The 23,202-nt window shown below is 49.5% G+C and overlaps 1 protein-coding gene across 1 annotated transcript; it reads right to left on the reverse strand.

Annotated features, from left to right (window-relative positions):
* Positions 1 to 822: 822 nt before the first annotated feature.
* Endou (endonuclease, poly(U) specific) lies at positions 823 to 20,755 on the reverse strand. Its single transcript, XM_036208211.1, has 10 exons — positions 20,701 to 20,755; positions 14,853 to 14,975; positions 11,364 to 11,426; positions 10,719 to 10,856; positions 10,102 to 10,273; positions 8,942 to 9,141; positions 3,569 to 3,682; positions 2,866 to 2,972; positions 2,032 to 2,174; positions 823 to 1,236 (listed from the first exon to the last, which is right to left on the reverse strand). The coding sequence occupies exons 1-10, from the start codon at positions 20,753 to 20,755 to the stop codon at positions 1,116 to 1,118; spliced, it is 1,236 nt and encodes a 411-aa protein (XP_036064104.1). The 3' UTR covers positions 823 to 1,115.
* Positions 20,756 to 23,202: the final 2,447 nt, after the last annotated feature.

Below are 23,202 nucleotides of genomic sequence, written 5' to 3' on the forward strand. Positions count from 1 at the left end.
ATTCTGTGAGCCAGGCTGCTAAGACCTCCATTCCTGCTCCAGGGAGGAGGCCAGAAGACTGACAGAGTCAATGAATACAAGGATGAAACACATTTCAGGGGTTCTCCAGTGGCTTTAATTGGAAACGTGATGCCCCTAAGCTGTGGTACAAGCCTGGCTCTGTGGGGCCACATCTGGCTCCTGAGCATCAGGCGGGGAATAAATACATCATAGAGATTGAAATAGGAAACCCAGGGTCCCTCTTCTCCCAGCCTAGAATGTCTCAAATTATGGCAGCTGGATAAACATTAGTATGATTGTCAGCGACACCAACTTATAGGTTCTTTTCTTCCTTTGACGTTTGATCTCCCTCCTGTGCAGGGATTCTTTCCAAACAAAACAAAGCACTATGTGGGACCAAAACACATGTCTGTAACTGCACTGAACATCTGCAAGTGGGAAACTTCTAGAAACAGATGCCGAGGTGGCCACACAGACATCTAGGATGGAGGAGGCCACCTGCCCGAGCCCACTTACCGCCCAAACCCTGAGTCTGCACTGCCACAGATTTGATTCCCTAAGATCCTCGTGCTTGGGTCTAAGGCCTGCTTCTTTGGGGCCCAGCACAGGGCTGTGTCGCAGTTGGAGAGCTGTGAGCAGTGATAGCCATTTGGAAACCCCGAATTTCCACCCCCTGTTCTTCCTACGAACAGCTGAAGACAGCATTATTATGAAGACAGTCATAATACTGTCTCATCACCCTCTCCCCAAGCCCCGAGCAGGAAAGGGGGGACCCCTCCCCTTCACATTGGAGGGAAATGTGAGGCCAAGGACTTGCTCATGGCCCCACTATACTGTAAAGAATTCTCCAAGGTTGCTACCTTTTCCAGACAGAGAGGAGCTCTATTTCCTTGTTCATGTTGCTAAGATACAGGAAGACAAAGGTTTGGCTGATTCTCTACATTTTTCTAATTGTATCTTTTTTTTTCTCTCCCACATGGGCATTTCTAGATTTGAGATCTCTTTCATAAAACTGGGCTTTGGGGTTCCTCCAAGACTCCTTCCTCCCCTCCCCAGTACAGAGCAAATAGCACCTGGATCTGCCTCAGCCCTCATAACCCATCTGGCCGCGCGCTCTATTGGGTGGAAGACACTATGTAGGCTGTGGCGATGTACTTCTTCCCGTTTCCATAGGTGGTCTTATCCCAGGTGTAGGTCTGGATGGCCAGAGGATAGCCACCCAGGCTTAAGTGGCACCTGTAGGGAAAGATGGTGCATCAAATCAGCACAGCCCGCCACTTCACCCACCTCTCTTCCAGATGTGAAAGACCTAGTCATCCCCAGTAGAAGGGTTCCAGCCTCCCAGACAGTTGCCTGCATCCCAGAGCCTCTACCCCAACTCCCTGTGTTCAGCAAGCTTTTCACATCTGGACCTTGGTATCTCTCTGCCTATGGGACAATGCTCCTCATCCTTCCCAGAGAAATATTCTGAACACTTCAAGTCGAGTGCTTCAGAAATTAGGGGTTTGCTTTCTGCTTTGGAAGTCATAGGGCCAGGCACTTTTACATGTGTCTGTAAACCCAGCACTCAGATTGTGAGGCAAGAGGATCTGTAATCCCGGCTACACAGTGAGACAAAGCCCCTCCCACAAAAATAAATAAATAAATAAAAAAGTATTAGGACCCAAACAAATTCTCAAGTGACAGAGGCCAGTTATTATCAACTGTTTTCTTTGGGACTCTAGTTCTCCCAAACAGCCAATGTGGGGCTCAGGGATCCAGGTCAACTGCACTGTTGACTTGTCTGTAGCTTATGTATGATTCTGGATGCTTCACTTGAAGAGGAAGGGAGATAGAGGGTTCTGCTCGGATGAAGACCGGCAGCTACCAGTCTAATGGGACCACTTCACTGCCGAAGGTAAGAACAGTAATTTCTCTGACCTTCCCAGCCGGAGTGGCGGACTTAAGACGCCATCCTAGATGATGATAGTTGAAGCCCCCCCCACACACATACACACACTGCTCTAGTCCCTTGGTCACCCCAATACTCACTTTTTGCCTGGCCTGGTGATGAAACACAGAGAGTAGAGGGCGAACTCGAACTCAGGGCTGCTGCCAATGAAAGCTGAGCCCACTTCCTTGTAGTAGCCATCCCAATTGAACTGCATGGCTAGGACATCAGGGTAGGAATCCCACTGCAGAAGAAAGAACAGCAAAGGTCACGTGATAGAACCCGGCGCCCACAGTCAGCTAGTATTTACACAGGTCCTTGAGGAGCCTTCTGGAGACACTGGCTTCTTTAAAGAGATAGACAGGACAGCCTACCATGCAAAGTGTCTGAATCCCAGTCAGACCCCATCTGAATCCCAGTCAGACCCTGTCTGAAGCTACCAGTGGCAGTGAGGTCAGAGCAACATCCACGTGATCCACCCAGAGTGCAGGGACACAGCTGTTCCCTATGGCCCTCCACATGCAAGAGGCCAGTACATTGCCCCAAATCATTCCCTGGAATAGGGCAGCAAAAGTTTCTTATGAAATGAGTTTAGCTCAGTTAGCCAGGGTGAACATTCCTGCCACCCTCAAAGGACGTTCAGGCAGGGAGTAAATGCATGCTTTGTTCTCTGGTCTAAGAATCTAGCCTTGGCCGACCACCTGGACGTGGTACCCTCTGTCTCCTGTCTCCTGTCCCTGGCAGTTTTAGAGGCTTCACTGTTGGGACTTGGGGTGGAATCTGCTCTCTAGCAGATGAGGATTTGGTATCCACAGTCACTCTTGGGTGGCTGTGGAGGGCCAGAGTGAGAAGCAAGTCTGATTGCTTGGAAGCCAGAGGAAGAGCAGGAAGTCCAGGCACCTGCAAGGCCTGGCCCCTCCAGCCCAGACACTCACAGGCCCATCGTAGTTGTGACTGTAATAGTCAAGCAGACCCTCCTTCTCCTGCAGGTAGAAGCGGATCCAGTTGTGGAAGCCAGTGACCTTGCCCTTTTTCACTTCACCTGTAATAAAGAGTCCAAAGTGGGTGGTCTGGGCCGCCTTCCCATCCCCCTCCCCACTCCAGTCCTCTACCATTCCATGCCAAGCCTGTCTCCCATCTCCAGGCTCTGACTTCCAGACGCTTCAGCTGCTTCCTTGGCCCCTTGCCTGACACCCTCATACGTCTGTTCTCTTTGGCTCAAGACCTCAGGAGACTCCTCCTCCTAGACAGTCCTCTGCTCTGGCATACTCCTCTGACTGTTTCCGCAGAATCAAGCTAGGCTCGGTGGGAACCTTAAGGATGACGGGACACAGTAGCCTCTGTAGGAAGCCCCTAACCCAGCCGTGGAAGCAGAGGCCTGCTCAGAGGCAGACACGCCAGCAAACACCTGCTCATACTAGATGGAACCCTAGGAGCACCGGGACCGGTTTCCTTTCCCTCTTAGACACTAGAGAGACTGCCATCCCTCAGCATGACTTCTCAGATGCCCTTCATACCTGACCTGGGAGTCCCTCGCTGCCCAGTGCTTGTCTGCCTGGTAACCAACGCTCAGCCCTGAGCAGAACCATACTCCTTCACCTTTGTCCCTCTCTTCTCTGCCAAGTAGAGCGAGCCTACCTGAGAAGACGTGTTCAAAGCCGCTCGAATCCCCTTCTTCACTGCCTCTTGAGTAGAGCCCAAACCACATGTTCCTCAGATCATCCACGAACTCTTGTTCGGAGCTGTAGCGGTCTGTGGAGAGATAAACCAAAGACTCTTGGCAAGGAGGTGGGTCAGTCCTGGGAAGCAAGGAAGAGTACAGCTCCGGTGCATCAGGAGAGATGGGGGTTCAACAAATGCGACCAGATGCTCATTCTACACAGTTAAGGACCCAAGGAGTAGACACACACACACACACACACACACACACACACACACACACACATATACACACACATACACACACAAACACACACATATACACACACACAAACACACACATATACACACACATACACACACACACATATATACACACACATACATACACACACACAAACACACACATACACACACACATACACACATATACATACACATATACACACACACAAACATACACATACACACACACACACACACACACACACACACACACACACACCCCAAAGACTGTCTCTACAGTTTGCATTTTAGGGAAAGTCATGAATAATAAACAGAAATAATAAATGATATCTCAGATAAACATGAAGACTACCCCGTAACAACTAGAGGAGGAGGTGGGAGTCAGGAGTACTATGTGTTTTGGGGTTCAGGGTATTGTTGGTTTTAGACAGGGTCTTATTAGGTAGCCCTGGCTATTCCAGAATGTGATATATAAACCAGATTGGCCTTGAATTCATGGAGCTCTGCCTACTTCTGCCTCCCAAGTGCTGGGATTAAAGGTGTGTGCCATCACATCTGGCCTCCCTAAAGCTTGTTAGGAACTTGATAACTCCTATAACAAAATTAAGATGTAGGACCTCCAGAGATAATTAGGGAGCAGGGTGCTGTGGCACACACCTTTAATCCCAGCACTCAGGAGGCAGAGGCAGGCGGATCTCTGTGAGTTTGAGGCCAGCCTGGTTGATACAGTGAGTTCCAGTACAGCCAAAGTTACAGAGAGAGACCCTGTCTAAAACAAAACAAAACAAAAAAACAGTGATTGGAACCCAGTGGTGGTAGTGGCACATGCCTTTAATCCCAGCATTCAGGAGGCAGAGGCAGACGGATCTCGGAGTTCAAGGCCAGCCTGGTCTACAAAGCAAGTTTCAGGACAGGCCCCAAAGCTACACAGAGAAACCCTGTCTTGGAAAAACCAAAAAACCAAAACCAAAAAAAACCAAAAAGAAAAGGTGATTGGGCTATGAGGTTCTGTGCAATGACTGAATTAGTGCCATTCTGTGGGGGTCCTCACCGAGTGGATGATTTCCTTTAAATTTTAAAGTTTGAAAAGATGAGTTTAGAGCTGGGTGTGATAGTAAAAGCCTGCAGTCCCTTGGAATCTGAAGGCCACTCTCTGTATACAATGAGTTCAGGGCTATCATGGTTCACAAGAGGCCCTTTCTACAAATAAGCAACAACAAAAATAAACTCAGCTCTCTTTTGCCTTTCTCTGTCACTCTCTGCATTCCTGCATGGATGTCATGGCACTAAGGCCCTTGTGAGATGCTGCCCCACCGTTTCTAGAACTATGAACCAATATATTCCTATGTGTTATAAATTCCCCAGGCTGATATTTTGTTACCTCAGCATACTTCACACTAAGACACGGGACCTGGGAAGAAGGTAGCACCAGACAGAGGCGCTCACACACTCCCGTAATCCTAGTACTTAGAAAGTAGAGGCGGAAGGGTCACGAGTTCAAGGACCCAAGGCAAAAACTTGGGGAGCGGGGGACTGACCAGACACCCGAAAGATAAGGACTTCTCCACAAGGATCTACGGAGACATTTCCAGAGCACAGTGAGCAGGAGGGAGAAAGGCTGAAAAGCCATCGCGCTGAGGTCAGACCCACTCTGACTAGTAATAACAGAGGAATCCCGAGGCTCCAGGGGGCACTTGCTGATTCTCAGCATGGTTTCAAACGCTTCTAAGCACTGATGCTGAATCTTCACATCATTAATGACACTAAGCAACCTGAACTCAGAGACGAGGAAACCGAGTCAGACAAAATTTACAAAACTCATGCGAGAGGACACACACCGTTAGCCACTGTACTTGAGCCCACGCAGTGTGGCTCTAGAGATGGGCCTGTTACAACCTGTGGTCTCTTTGTGGTGGACAATGGCCTGTTTGGGTTTTTGCCAATTCACACAAGCTGGAGAGTCAGCAGAGAAGGGGGACCACAGCTGAAAAAATGCCTCCATCAGATTGGCATGTAGGCAATCCTGTGAGGCATTTTCTACTTGTTTGTTTGTTTGTTTTTTGAGACAGGGTTTCTCTGTGTAGCCTCAGCTCTCCTGGAACTCACTCTGTAGGCCAGGCTGGCCTTGAACTCACAGAGATCTACCTGCCTCTGCCTCCCAAGTGCTGGGATTAAAGGTGTGTGCCACCACCACCTGGCTGCATCTTCTTAATTGGTGATTGATGTGGAAAGGCCCAGCCCACTGTGGACAGTACCACTCCTGGGCAGGTGGTCCTGCGGTGTATAAAAGAAAATATACAGAACAAGTGAGTAAACTGTGGCCCTCCATGGGTTTTTTGTTTTTTGGGGTTTTTTGTTTTGTTTTGGGGGTTTTGTTGTTGTTGTTGTTGTTTAGCCAAATCTTGCCTCCAGGTTCCTGCTCTGACTTCGCTCAGTGATGAGCTGTTACTTAAAGTGTAAGATGAAATAAACCTTTTCCTTCCCAAGTTGTTTTTGGATATGGTGTTCTATCACAGCAATGGAAACCTAACTGAGACAATGGACATGAAGGAGTTTTGGGGGTTGAGCGGCAATTATGTGGCATGAGCTTTGTTTCAAGGGCCACCCTGGCTGTGTATGTAACAAAGGTTTAATGGGAGTCCCGAGGGCTAAAAGCAGAGAGACCAGTTTTAAAGCTAATGGTTTGTCTGTGGTAAGTTGGTGGTAGCTTTCACCAGTAGCAGCAGAGAAGGGGAACAAGCAAGCACATCTGGAATATGTTTTGAAAGTGGAAAGGATGGACATTACTGACAGGGAAATGAGTCAGGGAAAGAGAAAAATCAAATCTACCTGCTGGGCTGGGGTTGCAAGGTCAGTGGTAAACTGACTGCCCAGCATGCATAAACTGATCTAGATCTAATCTCTAGATACACACACACACACACACACACACACACAGAGAGAGAGAGAGAGAGAGAGAGAGAGAGAGAGAAACCAACACAGACAAACACACCAACACAGACACATTCCTAACTCCTGGGCTTTTTGCATGAGAACTGGATGGACTGTCCTGATGATTAGAGGATGAGCCGACCTAGAGAGGAACAGGTCTGGGAATAGGAGGAACAGTGAGTTCTCTTTACACTGTGTTATGTAAATAACAGATAGCAGAATGGGGCTGTTGAAAAGGCCACTGAGCCCCAAGAAAAGGTCAAAGCTGAAGTTTTAAATCAGGACTTCCAGAATTTTGTGGAGGATCCAAAACAGATACCAGGAATATTCTCTCCTTTCAAGGACTTAAAACACTGTTGGAAAACAAGACAGAGTGGACATGAACAGAACCGTTTCACAGACCAAATAGTTACCCTTATTAGTACTTGCTGGGTGTCCTTTTTTGATGCTTTGGAAGCATCAATCTTCAAAGCCCTTAAGTCACAGATAAAGACCAGGAGAGGTCACAACAGCACTGTTCAGATGTGTAGCCTGCCGTGTGTTGCTAAAACCATATCCTTACAACCATGTAATTTATACTGAATACAAGTTTAGTTAGCTCACATTCTGGAGTCTAGGAAATCAAGTGTCAAGGGCTGCCATGTGAGAAGGGCCAAGCAAAGCTAGCATACTAAAAAGAGCCAGATTTTCTGAGAGAGTACTCTTGATAATCCATGAATCTGCAGTTAGAGTCACCTCCCAAAGTTTTCACCTCTAGATAGCATTAATGCACAGCACTAGAGATTATGGTTTTAATATGTGACATTTGGGAGACGCCCTCAAACTATAACACCAGAATCACACCAGTGGTAAGACAGAACCAAGTGCCAAACCAAGTCTGTCTGTCTGAGCTATTTTGGGCTGTGTCCCGATCTCTCAAACTTTTGACGAGATGCAGCGTGAGCCATTGGGGCTTTCGTAAATGTAGCAGGCTAGTGGGATGTGGGGTGAGGAAGAGGGGATGTGTGCTGGGAAGCCTATCCTGGGTACTGGAAGGCAACTTCTGGCTCCTTGCGCCCTTAGGTCTTCCAGCCTGGCTAGACTTCTGTTCTTTGCTGAAAACCAAGGGTTTATAATAAAGTCCCCTGGTTCTCAAACTGTTGGTCACAACCCCATTGGCAAATCTCTATCTCCAAAAATATTTACATATGATTCATAAAACAGTAGCAAAATTACAGCTATAAAGTAGCAATAACTCTATGGTTAGGGGTCCCCACAACATGAGGAACTGTATTAAAGGGTCACAGCATTAGGAAGGTTGAGAACCACCTGTCTGTCGTGTGTTTACCACGGAGCAGACACCAGAGGGCATCACAGGATCACATGTATCTTAGAGAATCCCTCAGGCGGTTCACCTCTAACAACAGTGTTAAGTAATTCTGTTGTTGTCTAAGGTTGCAGACAGAAAGTAGCAGGTTTGCCTGGATTCGTTTCCCAGGGATATGGAGGGAAACCTATACAGATCTGCCTCTGAGACAGAGTCCAGCTTGCCAGCGTTCAGCAAAAGAATCTGGAAGACACTAACAAACAGAACCCAGAGCCAAGAAGTCCCAAAGCCAAAACCTTTTTTGGTCTGATTTGCATGAATCTGTGTCTGGAGGTGGCCCAGCCAGACCACTTCCTAACAGAATGGCCCTCCTTGGGCCTTGCCGAGTCTCTATTGCTGCCCAGGAGAAGGAGGTGTGGAGAACTCTGCTTGCTCAAATGTACGGCTTCTGACGTGACTGTGGGATCCATGAGATGATTGAAAAGTGCCCAGAGTGGGGGTAGAGATGGGGCGGGGGGCTCATTCCCTTCAGAAGGTAGGAAACTCACAAGATGACTGACATTCGGTCACAAGATGGGTGATCTAAGCAAGCCAGCCAGCCAGAAGGTCACTCAGCTCCTGCTGGGGTCCCCAATCTCTGAAGCTTCCTTCTAGCCTTGTCTTTGACCCTGTCTGGCTGTTACTGACTTCTATACAATGCCCCCAGCTCCATTACCTGCTTCTACACCACCTCTGCCGCCACCACCACCAGCACCAGCACCACCACCACCACCACCACCACCACCAGCACCACCACCACCACCACCAGAGACCTCTCCTGGAGACACACCTCATCCCACAGCCTTGTGCAGCCGGGAAGGCTCACTCACTTTGGTGATGGAGAAAGCCATAGAGCTCCTTCATAACAGCTGTCTTCATGACCTCCCTGAGGAAGACAGTCTGCTCCTCCAGCTGTTGGGCACTGAAGTGTTCCCCGTGGCCCGTGGCCCGCTGGTAATTGTTGAGCAGGTTGATAAAGGCTGCATAGGTGGGCTTGGAGAACAGCTGCTCATTGACATAAGTAAAGAGCCTGTGGCAAATGGATGGAGACCCATGAAGAGGCCTGAACATGCCCTAGAAACTCCCCCAGAATCTTCTAGACAGGCAGGGGCAGCACATAGAGATGTGTGGTGGGTATTGTGTTCCCTGAAATATTGTGTGTTCCCTGAAATAAACATATCTGGGGTCAGAGAACAGACAGCCACTAGAACAAAGCCAAAAATGGTGGCTAGAAAACAGGAAGAGTAAGCCCTAACAGAAGTTGGGCGGTGGTGGTACACGCCTTTAATCCCAGCACTTGGGAGGCAGAGCCAGGTGGATCTCTGTGTGTTCAAGGCCACTTTAGAAACAGCTAAGCATGGTGACCCACGCCTTTAATCCCAGAAACCCAACCTTTAACCCCAGGGAGTGGGGGGCAGAAAGAAAAAGGTATATAAGGCGTGAGAACCAGGAACTAACGAAGAAAAAGCATGTAGTTAGTTAAGCTTTGGAGCAACACAGTTCAGCTGAGATTCATGTGGAGGAGGACTCAGAAGCTTCCAGCCTGAGGAAACAGGATCACCTGAGAAATTAGCAAGGTGAGATAGCTGTGGCTTGTTCTGTGTCTCTGATCTTCCAGCAATCACCCCAATAACTGGCCTCGGGTTTGAGTTTTATTAATAAGAACTTTTAAGATTCCTACTACAGAGATGGGCTCAGGGTTCAGGAGCAAAGGCAACATGAGGTGCTTTTGAAGGCCAACTATGAAGTCTGTCTTCTTCCACGTCACCACTTGGAAGATCAGCGTTATCCTTAGGCTGGCCAGCCACAGAAACCTTCTGGCTGTATACCCACCTACCCTCAAGATGATTTCTTTGTTTCTGGACATTAATCTTTTTTCCCCTTCTCCCTTTGAGCTTGCTTGACTTGAGGGGCAAGACCTGAGACATCAAAGGAAGCGAGTGTGGAGGAGAGATAGGGTGAAGGGTGGGAACTAGTGAGGGGCACTCACGGCTCCGAGCAGCGATCCACTCGGTTTCCTGTCTCTGACGGGGAGACACGGTTTTGACTGTTGAGGACAATGTCTTCCTTCTGGGCTTTGTTGGTATCTACCCTGTAGATCGTCTCAGAGATACTCTGGAGTTCCTCGTTGGTTATGGCATCGCTGCTGTGGGAGAAGCCCTCTAAGAGGAATTGGGAGAGGGAAGGTCTGAGAGGCAGAGGGAGGCAGGTCACCAACTGTCTGAAGATCAATAGCATCCACCTCTTGGCCCCTTCTGGAAATTTGCTCCAGTGAGGGGGAACACCCCTGAATACTTGGCAGTTAGAGGGCAGGACAGTAAAAGACCCTTAAGGCCAGCATGTTCCATTGCCATGTTATGTACAGAAAGTCCATGTCTCCCTTTTGCACTAAGAAAGGTCTCGAACTGAGGCAGGCATCAGAATCCCCTGGAAGGTATAGAGCCCAGTCCAGAGTTTCTGAGCAGAAGGTCTGGGGCCCAGGCCTAGGTCTGCTCGCTTCTCCTAAGGGTTCTCACATGCTCCTGGTGTTGCAGGTCCCAGGACCACACTGGGAGAACTCTAGAGAGTCCCTGTGTGTCTGGGGCTACGCTGACGGAGCAGACTGACCGTGGTCACCACACAGGCTGTCAAAATCTTCACAGCAGTTCCCGAACTCTTGGCATCGGTCATTGCAGTGGCAAGGGTGGTGCCTGTCATAGGCTTCCCGGCAGCGGCCCTGGCAGGAGTTTGGTGCCAAGTACAGGTCTAAGAAGACAGAAAAGAGGGTGTGTGTGTGTGTGTGTGTGTGTGTGTGTGTGTGTGTGTGTGTGTCCGTCCTTGGCATCCTCTAGAGGGCGTGTTAGGAGCCTAAGGTCCAAACCTTCTACCCACACCCACAGCTGGGCTCCCTGCTAAAGGTCTCCTGAGGGAGGTGGGTGGGGGGTGGGGGATGGGAGTGGAGGACTCGGGGGTGGGGGGCGAGCTTAATCCTCTGCACACCCTGCAGTCAGGAAGTCCTTTGCTTTCTGATGCAGGGCTCTACTCTCTTGTTTTTATAAATCTCCCCATTCTAAAAATAAACCTCTTCCACTTCCCTCCCCAGGCCTCAGACGCTTTCCTGGCCACCCCTCCCCTTGGCAGCAGCATGGATCACACCAGCATCTCCCCTGGGCAGATCCAGCTTCCTTCTTCCGGCTTAGGGCTGGGTCCTGGTCCCTGATGTGACCCTCTCCCCTTGACACCCCTGCTGTCCTATCTGGGGTTCAGGCTTACAGCTGGCTGGGATCTCATCCTCTGGATCCAGGAATGCCTTGGGCTCTGGGGGGCCTTCTTCAGCTGTAATGTAGGAAAATAAAGTTACTAGCCATCCCAGGAGTTCCCTCCAGCTTCAGCCCTGGTTCCGGGTTCCCACCCAGAGGCAAGCATGTGTATGGAAAGGGTATATGGACAAACCCCTGATGCTGAAGGCTGAGGGCTAAAAATGGAAGGTATTTCCAGGGTCAGATTACTAAAAACTTAGGAAAAACAAAAATATTCCTTCCTCTCTCCTCCCCCCATGACAAATTTCCTACCATTTTGGCATTTGGTGCCCACTGTGCTCAAAAGAACCAAAAAGAAAAGTATGTAAAAAGAGGAGGAAGAGGCGGGGGAGTCCCTTCTGGACTGAAAACCAATTTGAGTTACCACATATGAATAGAGCATTTCAGCATTCTCCAAATGACAAGGCTCTCTGTTCAGAACATCCTGTTCCTATTAAGAGAGTTGAGGGGGGACCCACCTCTCTCCGGGGGGTGGGCTGGGCAGGTGTTAAGTATTGTTGAAGCACTGTTAAAAAATCTGTTCACAATCACTGTTAATGGTAGGGATGTGTTCTAGTTTGTTCTTACTACAAGTAGTTAGTCCATCAGATGTTTTCCTGTAAACCAGCGGGGGATGGGCGGTTTGACTCCCTAGTCGACTCTCTCACTGTCTGAAACGCTCAGGTTAAAGGTTCATGAAACAGCCATTCTAGCCCTGTGCCAGCTCCAGCATGTGGAGGAAACTACTTGATCACGGCAGCTGCTCACTCCAGATCCAGAAGCCACTGTCCCGGGCACGACCATTTCCAAGAGTTTGCACCACACTTGGTGAACTCACAAGTGTCTATGAACTCTAGCTGACTCTGTCACAATCTCTACCCAAGCCAGAGGCAGAGCATTTCCCCTGCTGGCCTAACCCAGCTTAACGGTGGGTCACAGCCTCCCTCATACAGGGTCATATAGCTGAATGTGGGGTCATGAAGAATTTGCCAACAGTAAAATGTTTCTGAACAGGCAATGGCCAAAAATTAAACCCCCACATCAAACATGTTATGAATCTGAGGTGTTATGGCAGGAATCCTGTGTGTCATGTGACCTCTCTCATCTTTGGTTCTGAACATGGGGTCACACCACCCAACAGAACAGGTCTGCTCTGGTGAAGAACTGCGGTATGTTATGAATTGCAATGTCCTTTGTTTTAAGATTGTATGAGACAGGCCCTCAGGTAGCCCAGGCTGGCTCTGAACTTGCTAGGTAGCTGAGGATGGCCTTGAACTCCTAGACCTTCTGTTTCTGCTTCCCAGGTGCTAGGGGTTACAGGCATGCACCACCATATGTGGCTATAGCAGTAAATGTCTGATATCTATACCTGCTTTTTATAGCTATGGGCCCAGAGTCACATAAAAGTCTCACAGGCGTAAAGGCGTCCCAAGCAGAGGAAGGAAGGACCGTAAGAATCTCAAAAGACAATGCTGTGACTGGAGCCAACACCCCTTCTCCTCCAGCTATAACATCAGGCTTCATGAGCTAGCAGGGGATACCTACCCATCCGTCCTGGGGCTGTGACATTAAACCCAACAAAATGCCTCTCCTGCACATTTTCTTTTCTACTTTCAGGAGAGTGGGCTGAGCTGAACCCAGATCAAAAGGCAGCAGCAACTGGGCTGGGAAAAGAAGCCATTGGCGGCGGCGGCTGCAGAGGCAATGGGCAGAAGGGAACCATGGGAAATGTGCTAGCCTTGAGACAGGCATTATTAGCTCCTGGAAGGAAGGAAAGGCAGGGCCCATTGTGGATCCTGAGACATGTGACCACTCCCTTGATTGGACCATGAACACATGATTACCTTTCCTATTGGGCCAAAAAACCACGCATAAGGTATGTGAACTTCTCACTGGTTAGGCCTGCCATGTACTCACTTACCAGTCTCAATAACAATGACCTCAGTTCCAATCTAAGTCTCATAAAAGGTCACCAATAGGGCAACAAGGCAACATGGTCGTGTCCCTGATCTGTGGAACCCCTCCCGCTTTCTAGAGTTGTTCTTACCTTCTTAATTTCTCAAATTAATAAGTCCACATTCATTTACGGTGCTGGCTCCTCATCAGCCTTTCCTTACTCATCTTGGATGCGAAACAATGAACTAAAGGAGGAGCCTGTTAGAAAATGATTTTTCAAGGCCTGGAGAGACGGCTCAACAGTTGGAGCAGTTGTACTCCAGGGGAAGATGGGTTACCAGCGTCAAGTGGCTTGCAGCTGCCCATATCAGTGACAGGGGAGCCAACCCCTTCTGGCCTCCTTAGCTACACACACACACACACAAATAAAATAAATATTTTAAAAATGATTTGTCAAATATTCCCTTCGCTGGGCCTGCTGTCCTAGCTCCTTGGCAGGCTAAAGTAGGAGGATCTAGTTCAAGGCTGACTTGTGTTACGTAGTGAGCTCAAAGCTGACCTTGGGAACTTAGTTTTATCCTGTCTCAAAATAAAAAGCAGAAAATGAGCTGAGAATATAGCTCAGTGGAGGAGAACCTGCCTCGTATATCTGAGACCTGTGGTCCGATCCCTGGTACAGAGGGGGAAATGCATTTGTCTGGACCTGTGGAGAAACCAATGGCCATTTGGGGAAAGGCATGCTTTGTTTTTTGTTTTGTTTTGTTGTTATTTTGAGACAGGTTCTCATTATACATCCCTGGCAGTCCTGGAACTCACTCTGTAGACCAGGCTGGCCTGGGACTCACAGAGATCCACCTGCCTCTGCCTCCTAGAGTGCTGGGATTGAAGGTGTGCGCCGCCAGTCCTGCATGGGAAGGCCAGTGTAAAGCAGTGGCTGCTCAGTTCCCTCCCTGGAGAGGTCTGTGCTATGACAGTCACAGCAGCTGTACAGTCTTCCCCACGTCATTCAGACTGTGAGTGCTGCCTAGTTACATGTGTTCTTTCCAGTGTGACTAAGAGGGGACAATATCATATGTACTGAAGTATCGTTTTGTTACTTAAACTTTCAAGATATTGCTTTCTGTTTTGTTTTAAGATTTATTTGTTTGTTTGTTTGTTATTTATTTATTATGTGTACAATGTTCTGTCTGCACATATGCCTGCAGGCCAGAAGAGGGCACCAAATCTCATCATAGATGGTTGTGAGCCACTGTGGGGTTGCTGGGACTTGAACTCAGGACCTCTAGAAGAGCAGCCAGTGCTCTTAACCTCTGAGCCATCTCTCCAGCCCCACTCAAGATATTGTTAATCCTGATTGTTCCCTCAGATCCTCAGGCCAATAGCATCTGCCCTACTTTAACTTAGGAACTTCCTAGAAGACCTGAGATAGTGACGACCATATCCTCGCCCCTTGCCTCTGCCCTCCACACTCTCCTACTGAGTCCTGGAACCCTCTCCTCGGTCTCCAGCCTTGCGCTGGACTTCTGGACACGGGTCTCCCAGGCCTTCATCCTACTAGGTACCTCACCATTGCACAGACGTCCATAGTCATCACAGCAGTCATCATGCTGGGGACACCGAGGGTCACACTGGCAGGCAGCATCCCTGTTAAACTTCTCATTGCAGCGAGATGCACATGACTCCAGGTTTCCTATAAGGGTCAAGATGGCCAGTTCAGCACTTCAGGGATCCCAGGCTTTACCGAAATTACCCGTGTAGGAGGTCTCAGGGAAGGACAAGGCAGGTCATTGCTGCCTGCAGGACAAGCATGCCTCCCAACTCAGTACAGGCCCCCCACTCTTAGCCTGCCTGGGGACCTAGGCTCAGAGCACCAACCAGGAGGACCTGGGCTCAGAGCACCAACCAGGAGCTCAGACTTGGGTGCCTGTCGGAGGACCCAGTGACGGAAACAAGCAAAGAAGCACTGTGTGAGAAATAAAAAGATTGTCACAAACTCAACAGGGATAGCCTGACTGGAGTCCACAGCTGCTTCCCAGTCACAGGAGATGTAGCCAGAGTCTCCAGACTGCCAAAAGAAACCTTCATTGGGGGGTGAAAATGTCTCAGATTTTAAACTGCCAACAGGCTGAAGAAAGAGGTCAGTGGCCAGGGCGAGGGTCGTTGGCCGGTCCTGTAGAGGAAGAGTCCCCGCCACTGCAGAGGTGCCTCCCACCACTCCCCTACGCCACCCCTCTCTGCTCCTACACCCCCCTCTGTTCTTTGTTCTCCCTCCTTCACCCTTTCTTCTGCACCCGATTTCCCCATGTCACAGCTCTGCTCCTTGCAGCCTCTGGAATGCATTCTGTGCTTGGGTGGGGAACGAGGTCCATGTGGGTGAGAACTGGGCTTTGGGACAGGATTCTGTTATGCAACCACAGACCACATCCCTCGCTCCAGACAAACCGTTTACAGAAGCAAGCTTTTGGTCACAAGGGGCATATGACCAGAACTTTTGTTTTGTTTTTTTGTTTGTTTTGGTTTGGTTTGGGTTTTTTTTGAGGCAGGGCTCCTCTGTGTAGCCCTGGCTGTCCTAGAACTCAGTCTGTAGACCAGGCTGGCCTTGAACTCAGAGATCCGTCTGCCTCTGCCTCCCAAGTGCTGGGATTAAAGGAGTGTGTCACCATGCCTGGCAATGACCAGAACTTTTGCAGGGAACAATACAATATAAACACACTGCTACTCTAAAAGAGAAACCAGGCCGCACCGTGCCCACAACAACAGAGTGCAGGGCAGAAGGTGGGGAGGGGGTCTTCCCCTTCTTGACTTAGGGGTGTTTTCATGATGGCTCCTGAAGCCTGGGTGTCAAGAACACGGGTAATGGGTCAGGCTGAGGACTGCACAGAAAGTCAGGGTCAGAATCAGAAGCCAGGCACATGTGTGTAATGCCAAGACTTGTGAGGTAGAGGCAAGAGGATCAGGTGTTCAAGGTCAACCTTGGTAGCAAAGCAAGTTCAAAGTCAGCCTGGGCTACATCAGATTTTGTCTCAAAAGAAACAAAAGCAAAACAGCTACAAGAAGCCAGGCAGAGTTGGCACACACCTTTAACCCCAGCCCTCAGGAGATAGAGGCAGACAGAGCTCTGAGTTCGAGGCCAGCCTGGTCTACAGAGTGACTTCCAGGACAGCTAGGGCTGTTACACAGAGAAACCCTGTCTCAAAAAAACAAACAAGGGGCTGGAGAGATGGCTCAGAGGTTAAGAGCATTGACTGCTCTTCCAGAGGACCTGAGTTCAATTCCCAGCATCCACATGGTGGCTCACAGCCAACTGTAATGAGATCTGGAGTTCTCTTCTGGCCTGTAGACATACATGCAGACAGAACACTGTATACGTAATAAATAAATAAATCTTTTTTAAAAAAATCGAACCAAACCAAACAAACAAAAAACAAAAAAAACAACCACAAGAGTCAGAACTGCCATGAGCATCTGGATTGGGCCAACGAGGAATACAAACCTAACTTAGATCAGGGCTGGTATTGGCCTGAATATAGAGCCACAGTGAAGAGCAGTGTGTGCTAAGCTGATCGCTAACATAATGACTTTGTATTGCTATTTGGGTAAGGATTGGAGTAAGATTAAACTCGATTTAGAGCTGAGCATGTACCAGCACCGGATCTGAAATTTGTCTCAGGTTAGACTTGGGCTTCGGATTATGTCATGCCTAATGAGGGGTACACAGCAAGAGAAGCTGGACTCTGGTACCCAGCTGCCTGAGCTGGGATCTTGGTTATGATGTTTCAGCTGTGTGATCTTGGGCAAGTTATTTCACTTTCTGTGCCTCTGGTCCCTTATCTCTAGAAATAAGAAAAAAATTAGCTGGTCGGTGGTGGAGCACACCTTTAATCCCACTACTTGGGAGGCAGAGGCAGGAGGATCTCCGTGAGTTCGAGGCCAGCCTGGTCTACAGAGCGAGTTCCAAGACAGCCAGGGCTGCACAGAGAAACCCTGTCTCAAAAAAACAAAAACAAAAACAAACCCAAAAACAAAACAAAAAAAGAAATAGGAAAAAATTAGAGTCTTTCTCATAGGATATACATAAGAAGTAAATGAGTTGGGCTTGGGGATTTAGCTCAGCGGTAGAGTGCTTGCCTAGCAAGCTCAAGGTCCTGGGTTCGGTCCTCAGCTTGTGGGGGGCGGGGGTAAATGAGTTAACCTTGGCAAAGCACTTCCTGTGGTGTGTGACACAGAATAGAGCCATTTTGGTCTTTGTTATGTAAATAAACAGTGGCCACATTCCATGTCCATATTGGAGATGGCAAATATCCAGACTGGCTTCAGCAATCATCCCCAGTTAGGGAACCTGTCCGTAAACTACACTGCCTGACTGCCTCCCCCAGTCCAGCTGGGCCATGCTGTGAGCTGGGTTGTTAGCACACGTGCTTTGGGATGGTTTACCAGCTGACATCATTCGTCATTATAAGTCTATTTTTTGCATCAGAGAGGTGTCAGGTCAAGGTTAAACCAGGTCCTGGGGTCATTGCACGTTGTGTGCAGGGCCTTCAACATATCCAGGAAGACAGGTCCGGTAGATTGTCCTAAAGGAGGCCAAGCCCAAGGCCACTTTCCCATCCAAGCACACAGGGAACCCTTCATGAATCTTAAGTCGTCTCGCTTGGCACCTAAATGCTAAGGTCTTAAGAAAAAGTGTCCAGTGCAGGAGGAAGGCTGGGCCAGCTGCTTGCCTCACCAGCCTGGCAGAACACCCAGAGTCCAGAGGGAGAGAATGTAAGCAAGTGGGGGCCTTGCTCTTAATGGCAGAGTCCAAGGGTGGAATTCACTCTGTTTGGGGACTGGCAGGGATTGAGAAGGACAAGTGAATGGCTGGCCTAGGAGTTCAGGAGAGGACTCTCACTGGCCCATGCTGTGTGGATGTGTCATCTCTGCCTCAGAGCTTTGTCCCCAGTAAGAACCTGATGCCAACAGGTCTCACATTCCTCCGTGAGTTTGTTTTGACTCAAGGTAACCTTGGGACATGGGGGTGGCAGGCGCGGGTGGGAGTTCTCATTACAGGAACCTCACTGTGCTGTCCAGGCGACTCTAGATGACTCCTCATTCTGACTCCAGGCCCCCACCCCGTGCCTCCCTTTGACACAGAGCCTTTGTATAGGCCTCGCTCACCAGGCCAGGGCCCTCATCCCTACTCCAGCAGCCTCTGCCCGTTGCGCCTCCGCCCCATCTCTCCCTCTCCTCTGCTTTCCTCCACTTCTGCCTCTCCTCTCGGCCTCCGATTTTCCTGCCCCTCCTCATTCAGAACTCTGGTTCCTTCCCCTGTGAAAAGCTACATTTCTCTGCATCCTCTCAGACCTCAGCACGCCACAACCTTCACACTCTTTCCCCACCGGCCATCAAGAAAGGCTGGCACCAAGCCCTGGATGGACCCAGGATCCCTGTATGTCAGCCCTCGGGCCCTTTGACGACTGAAGCATCCTCACGTGTTTGTCTCTCAGGGCAGCCCAGATGTTATTTCCATGGAAACCTAGTGAGCCAAAACCTTCATCTCCAAGACCAGCTTCCTACCTCTGTTCACTGGAAACAGCTGAGGCCTTGGGAGACACCTGGCTGATAGATTGTGACCTGCACCTGACCATGACTCCTGGTGTGGCTCATCCTTGGGTATCCAAATCTAAAGATGCTGGATAGAACTAACAGGAGTGCTGTTTTTAACAACATCTCAATCATTCAATTTCACCAGTAGAGACCCGGGAGCCAGATGCTGGGGTGAAAGCCTGCTAGCTTGGAGAGGCAGAGAAAGCACCCAGTTGACCTTCCTCCTCCACCAATGTCCCAGAAGCCTTCCTTTTTCTCCTACGCCACCATCTCAAACAAGACTCATGAAACTCAACTGGCTCCTGAGTCTTTACTTGTAAAACCAAAAGATTGAGTTTTTTTTTTAAAGATTTATTTATTATATATACAGAAGAGGGCGCCAGATCTCATTACAGATGGTTGTGAGCCACCATGTGGTTGCTGGGAATTGAACTCAGGACCTCTGGAAGAGCAGTCGGTGCTCTTAACCACTGAACCATCTCTCCAGCCCCAAGATTGAGATTTTGTTAAAAACAACACAGCCTCAGAGATTCTCTCCTACCTCCTGGTGTATCTGCACTCTACCCTCACTTCCCATCCACCTTACAACAGAGGCTAACCACCCCCGTAGCCCAGGCTTGCCTGTACCTCTGAAACCACCACAGCTGTGAGCTCAGGGACCTCCTCTGAGGACCAGATGTCTCCTGTGCAGTCCTCTCCTGGGGCTGGCATATCCCAAGCCCTCTGACCACCCTGCTACACTGGTTAGTCACACACGCCCTCCTCCATTCCTTCAATGAGCAGACCTGAGGTAAGGTCCCATGCCTACCCTTCCCTCTCCTCCTCTTCCTTTCCAGCCCCAGGACCCAGGCAGAGCAGAGTCCTCAAAGAGGTGCATGCTGTGTGGAGAGCCACAGAAACAGCTTTTTCCTCAGTGGCTTTTCTGTTTAGAAATCACACTTAGGGTCTCCCTGTCCACACCCTGATAGGGAATGACACCAGAAGTCAGCTCCTCCTAGAAACAGTCATGCTAAAACCCTGACAAGTCCCAATGGGCCGAGCCCTGGCTTGGTCCTCCTGATCTACCTCATTTGAGCCTTTCAACAGTCCAAGGCAGGAACACCCTGGGAGGGTGGAACTGCAGGAACTCTGACTCTCCTGGGGCAGAGGAGGATGCTGCCCACACCCCTCGTTCAGCCCTCTCTCTCGCCCTTCTCCTCCTCCTCCTCCTCCCACCCACTAGTCACTAATTAACACGGCCGCAGCAGCAGCTTTTTGCACAGTTACTAACAGGAAAGCATTCCTTTCCTTTTCCAGCACCTGCCTCCTTTCCCGGCACTACCCCGAAAGTGCAGGCCACATCCCTTCTCTCGACTAGTTGGCTCCCCTCACCTGGGACAAAACCCATTCCTCTAACCATTTGTGTAGTCCCAAATGGGGCAGGGTTCACCTCTGAGTCAGCGGCTTTGGTTTCCTCCCGAGCCCACCCACCTCCTAACACCCACTTATGGCCAGGCAGCAGAGGAGGGAGTCACGAAGGGTAACCGGGCAATCCCAACTCAGCAACCTCCTTCCCTCTTACACCATGCAGTGGCCCTGGGAAAATAAAAGCTTGGCTAAGTGTGGAGTCTGGTTATTCTAGTGATGGTAGGTCTGATCCCCCAAGGCCTCAGCTCTGCAATTCTTCACATCACCAGCCAACTTCAGAGACGCGGATCCTGTAACCTCAACCAAGGACAGGTCAAAGTAGTCCAGTGGGTTAGGACAGCATTTAACCTCTGTCAAGTGCCCCAGCCCTCTGGCCTTTAAGCAACCCATCCTACACCCATACCCGCCAGAGAATGACTTACCAGCCCAGGCCAGGCCACAGAGCATGACCACAAGCAGGGAGACACAGGCCTTCATGATGCCAGCTACTGCAGACTGGCTGTGGAACTTCCCACTACAATCAAGGTGTCTGTCACAGTACTCAGATGAACCTTATTCCCCAGGCAGATCCTTTTAAAGACATCAGGACTTGTGGATCTGGTGTGTCTAGATCCCTCCAGGAAGGAAGGGGGCAGGGAATGGATCACAGATGGACGGGAGGTGGAGAGGAGGTGGGGCCCCACAGCTAGCTGTTTGAAGCCAGAGAAAAGGTGACTAAGCAGGCAGGTAATGCCAGATGTTTAAAACAGGTAATGCTTGCTATTTGTAGCTAGAAAATAGGCCACACTAGCAGACGCAGCAAGATGGACCTAGTTTGGCAGGTTCTTTATTCAAGTTAGGGACACTGATGTGCTCATCTTCAGGTGGTTCATCTCTCACAGATCTCATTCCCAACCCTTAGGACTTTACAATCTAAGATGTGCTGGTATAAATAAAAATTGATAAGGAATATGGGGGAGATATTGTCACTAATCGAGCATTCATCAACTCATCCATGCACAGATGATTAGTGGAGGAACTCAGATTCTGTACTGGCTAGTTTTTATGTCAACTCGATACAAGCTAAGGTCATCTGAGAAAAAGGAATCTTAACGAAGAAATACCACCATAGGATTGGCCTGTAGGGAAATCTACAGGGCATTTTCTTGGTTGATGATTGATGTGGGAGGGCCCAGCCCACTGCGGGCAGTGCCACACTCAGGCAAGTAGTCCTGGGTTGTATAAGAAATCGGGCTGAAAAAGTCATGGACAGCAAGCCAGTGAGCAGTGTTCCTTCATGGCTTCTTCTTCAGTTCCTACCTTCAGGTTCCTATCCTGACTTCCCTCAAGGATGAATTGTGACCTGAGAATTCTAAGATGAAATAAACCCTTTCCTCTTCAAGTTGCTTTTGGTTGTGGTGTTTTATCATAGCAATTGAAACCCTAACTAAGACAGATGCCCATATATCCATATACAAGCACACAGAAAAAGCAGAATGCATCCCCAACAGGTTTCTCTATCTGCTCGCCCATCTAGACAGGAACCCCACTGCTCCTTGTCCTTGGTTCTCCTTCAGCTAGATGCTCACATAGGCTTCCATCTTGACGAGTTCTTTCCAGGGAACTCTTTCCATGGAAACTCCAGAAGACTGGGGACCCACGTGGGGAAGGAGAGCAGGAAGACGCCTGATAAAGGGTGATGGGAAAAGAGTGCCACCAGAGATGCTGAAGTGCAGATGGCAGTGTGGCCTTTGTGGTGGTGTGGAGGAGGGGGAAGAGGCTGAGTCGGATAGGGCCAGGGCAAGGGGCAGTCAGCTGTCAGAGATATGGGAAGTGGGTGTTCTTTCTGTCAAGTGATAGTTTTTTAGATTTTTTTTATTTTTTTATTTTTTTTACCTTATGTGCATTGGTGTTCTGCCATGGATGCTGGGTCCCCTAGAACTGGAGTTACAGACAGTTGTGAGCTGCCAGGTGGGTGCTGGGAATAGAACCTGGGTCCTCTGAAAGAGCAGTCAGTGCTCTTAACTGCTGAGCCATCTCTGCAGCATTCTGTTTTCCAGGAGGATCATCCTATGAGCTTCCAGGGACTTTCCTGTCTGTACCACCTCCCATTATCCCCAGAGAAGTTCTGGAATTGCAAATTCAGACACTAACTGTGTTTGGCCTTTCCATGCATTCTGGGGATTCTAATTAAGGTTCTCACGTCTTCACAGCAAGGCATCTCCCCAGCTCATGGGCTCGAGCCTTCCTGAAACTATTGAATTCTGCTGGTAAGTGAACTCATGATCCCAGAAATAATTCACTAATCATTGGGCTAACTGGGCTACCACTGGGAGCCATGATCTGGCAGGATCCGAGGCGGGAGAGAGAGTATAAAAGGGGATATACACCCCCAGCCCAGCCTACTCCACCATGTTGGTCCTGTGAAACCAAAACCAAATAACATCAACAGGGGGCAGAGCCTGGAAGAACTTTCAACTGAGCCAGCTCCAGGAGGTCTGGATTACATTTCCAAGGGCACCCCAGGTTCATCTTCCAAAGGGACCCTAATACCTAAAGATGCCGGCTGTCTAGGCTGCAGCCGGAGAGTGTTCTGGCCCTAGAAGGAAGGCCCAGCACAGTCACCAACATCTGATCTCACTATGGCTCATGACTACGCACATGCGGTTTCTCTCCTACAGCAGTTTGAATGTTACACAGCACACTCAGCTTTCCACTTGTTCCTTTGAAGTTGGGGGGCAGCTCGACTTTCAGCACCACACTTACCGCCTGGGCACACTCATCTCAGAGTCCTGGTCTGTGCATATGGTTCAGCTAGCCTCACCCACACTGACCTCTGCTAAAATGCCCTCAGCTCACTGGCTGTCCATCAACTACCCATCCTCCAGTCTCCAGGGGCCCTCCTGCCATAGACTCTGTTCCAGATGTGCCTTTGGCACATCAGT

The sequence above is a fragment of the Onychomys torridus genome, chromosome 16 (genome assembly GCF_903995425.1).
Source record: "Onychomys torridus chromosome 16, mOncTor1.1, whole genome shotgun sequence".
NCBI classification, from domain to species: domain Eukaryota; kingdom Metazoa; phylum Chordata; class Mammalia; order Rodentia; family Cricetidae; genus Onychomys; species Onychomys torridus.

What these genes read in the sequence shown, in the direction of transcription:
- Endou (XM_036208211.1), bottom strand. Translation starts at nt 20,755, where the DNA reads ATGAAGGCCTGTGTCTCCCTGCTTGTGGTCATGCTCTGTGGCCTGGCC. An exon ending in GGATGAGATCCCAGCCAGCT is followed by an intron (nt 10,857 to 11,363) that starts GTAAGCCTGAAC and finishes CTGTCTTCTTAG; the next exon opens with ACCTGTACTTGGCACCAAAC. An exon ending in ATCACCAGGCCAGGCAAAAA is followed by an intron (nt 1,237 to 2,031) that starts GTGAGTATTGGG and finishes CTTTCCCTACAG; the next exon opens with GTGCCACTTAAGCCTGGGTG.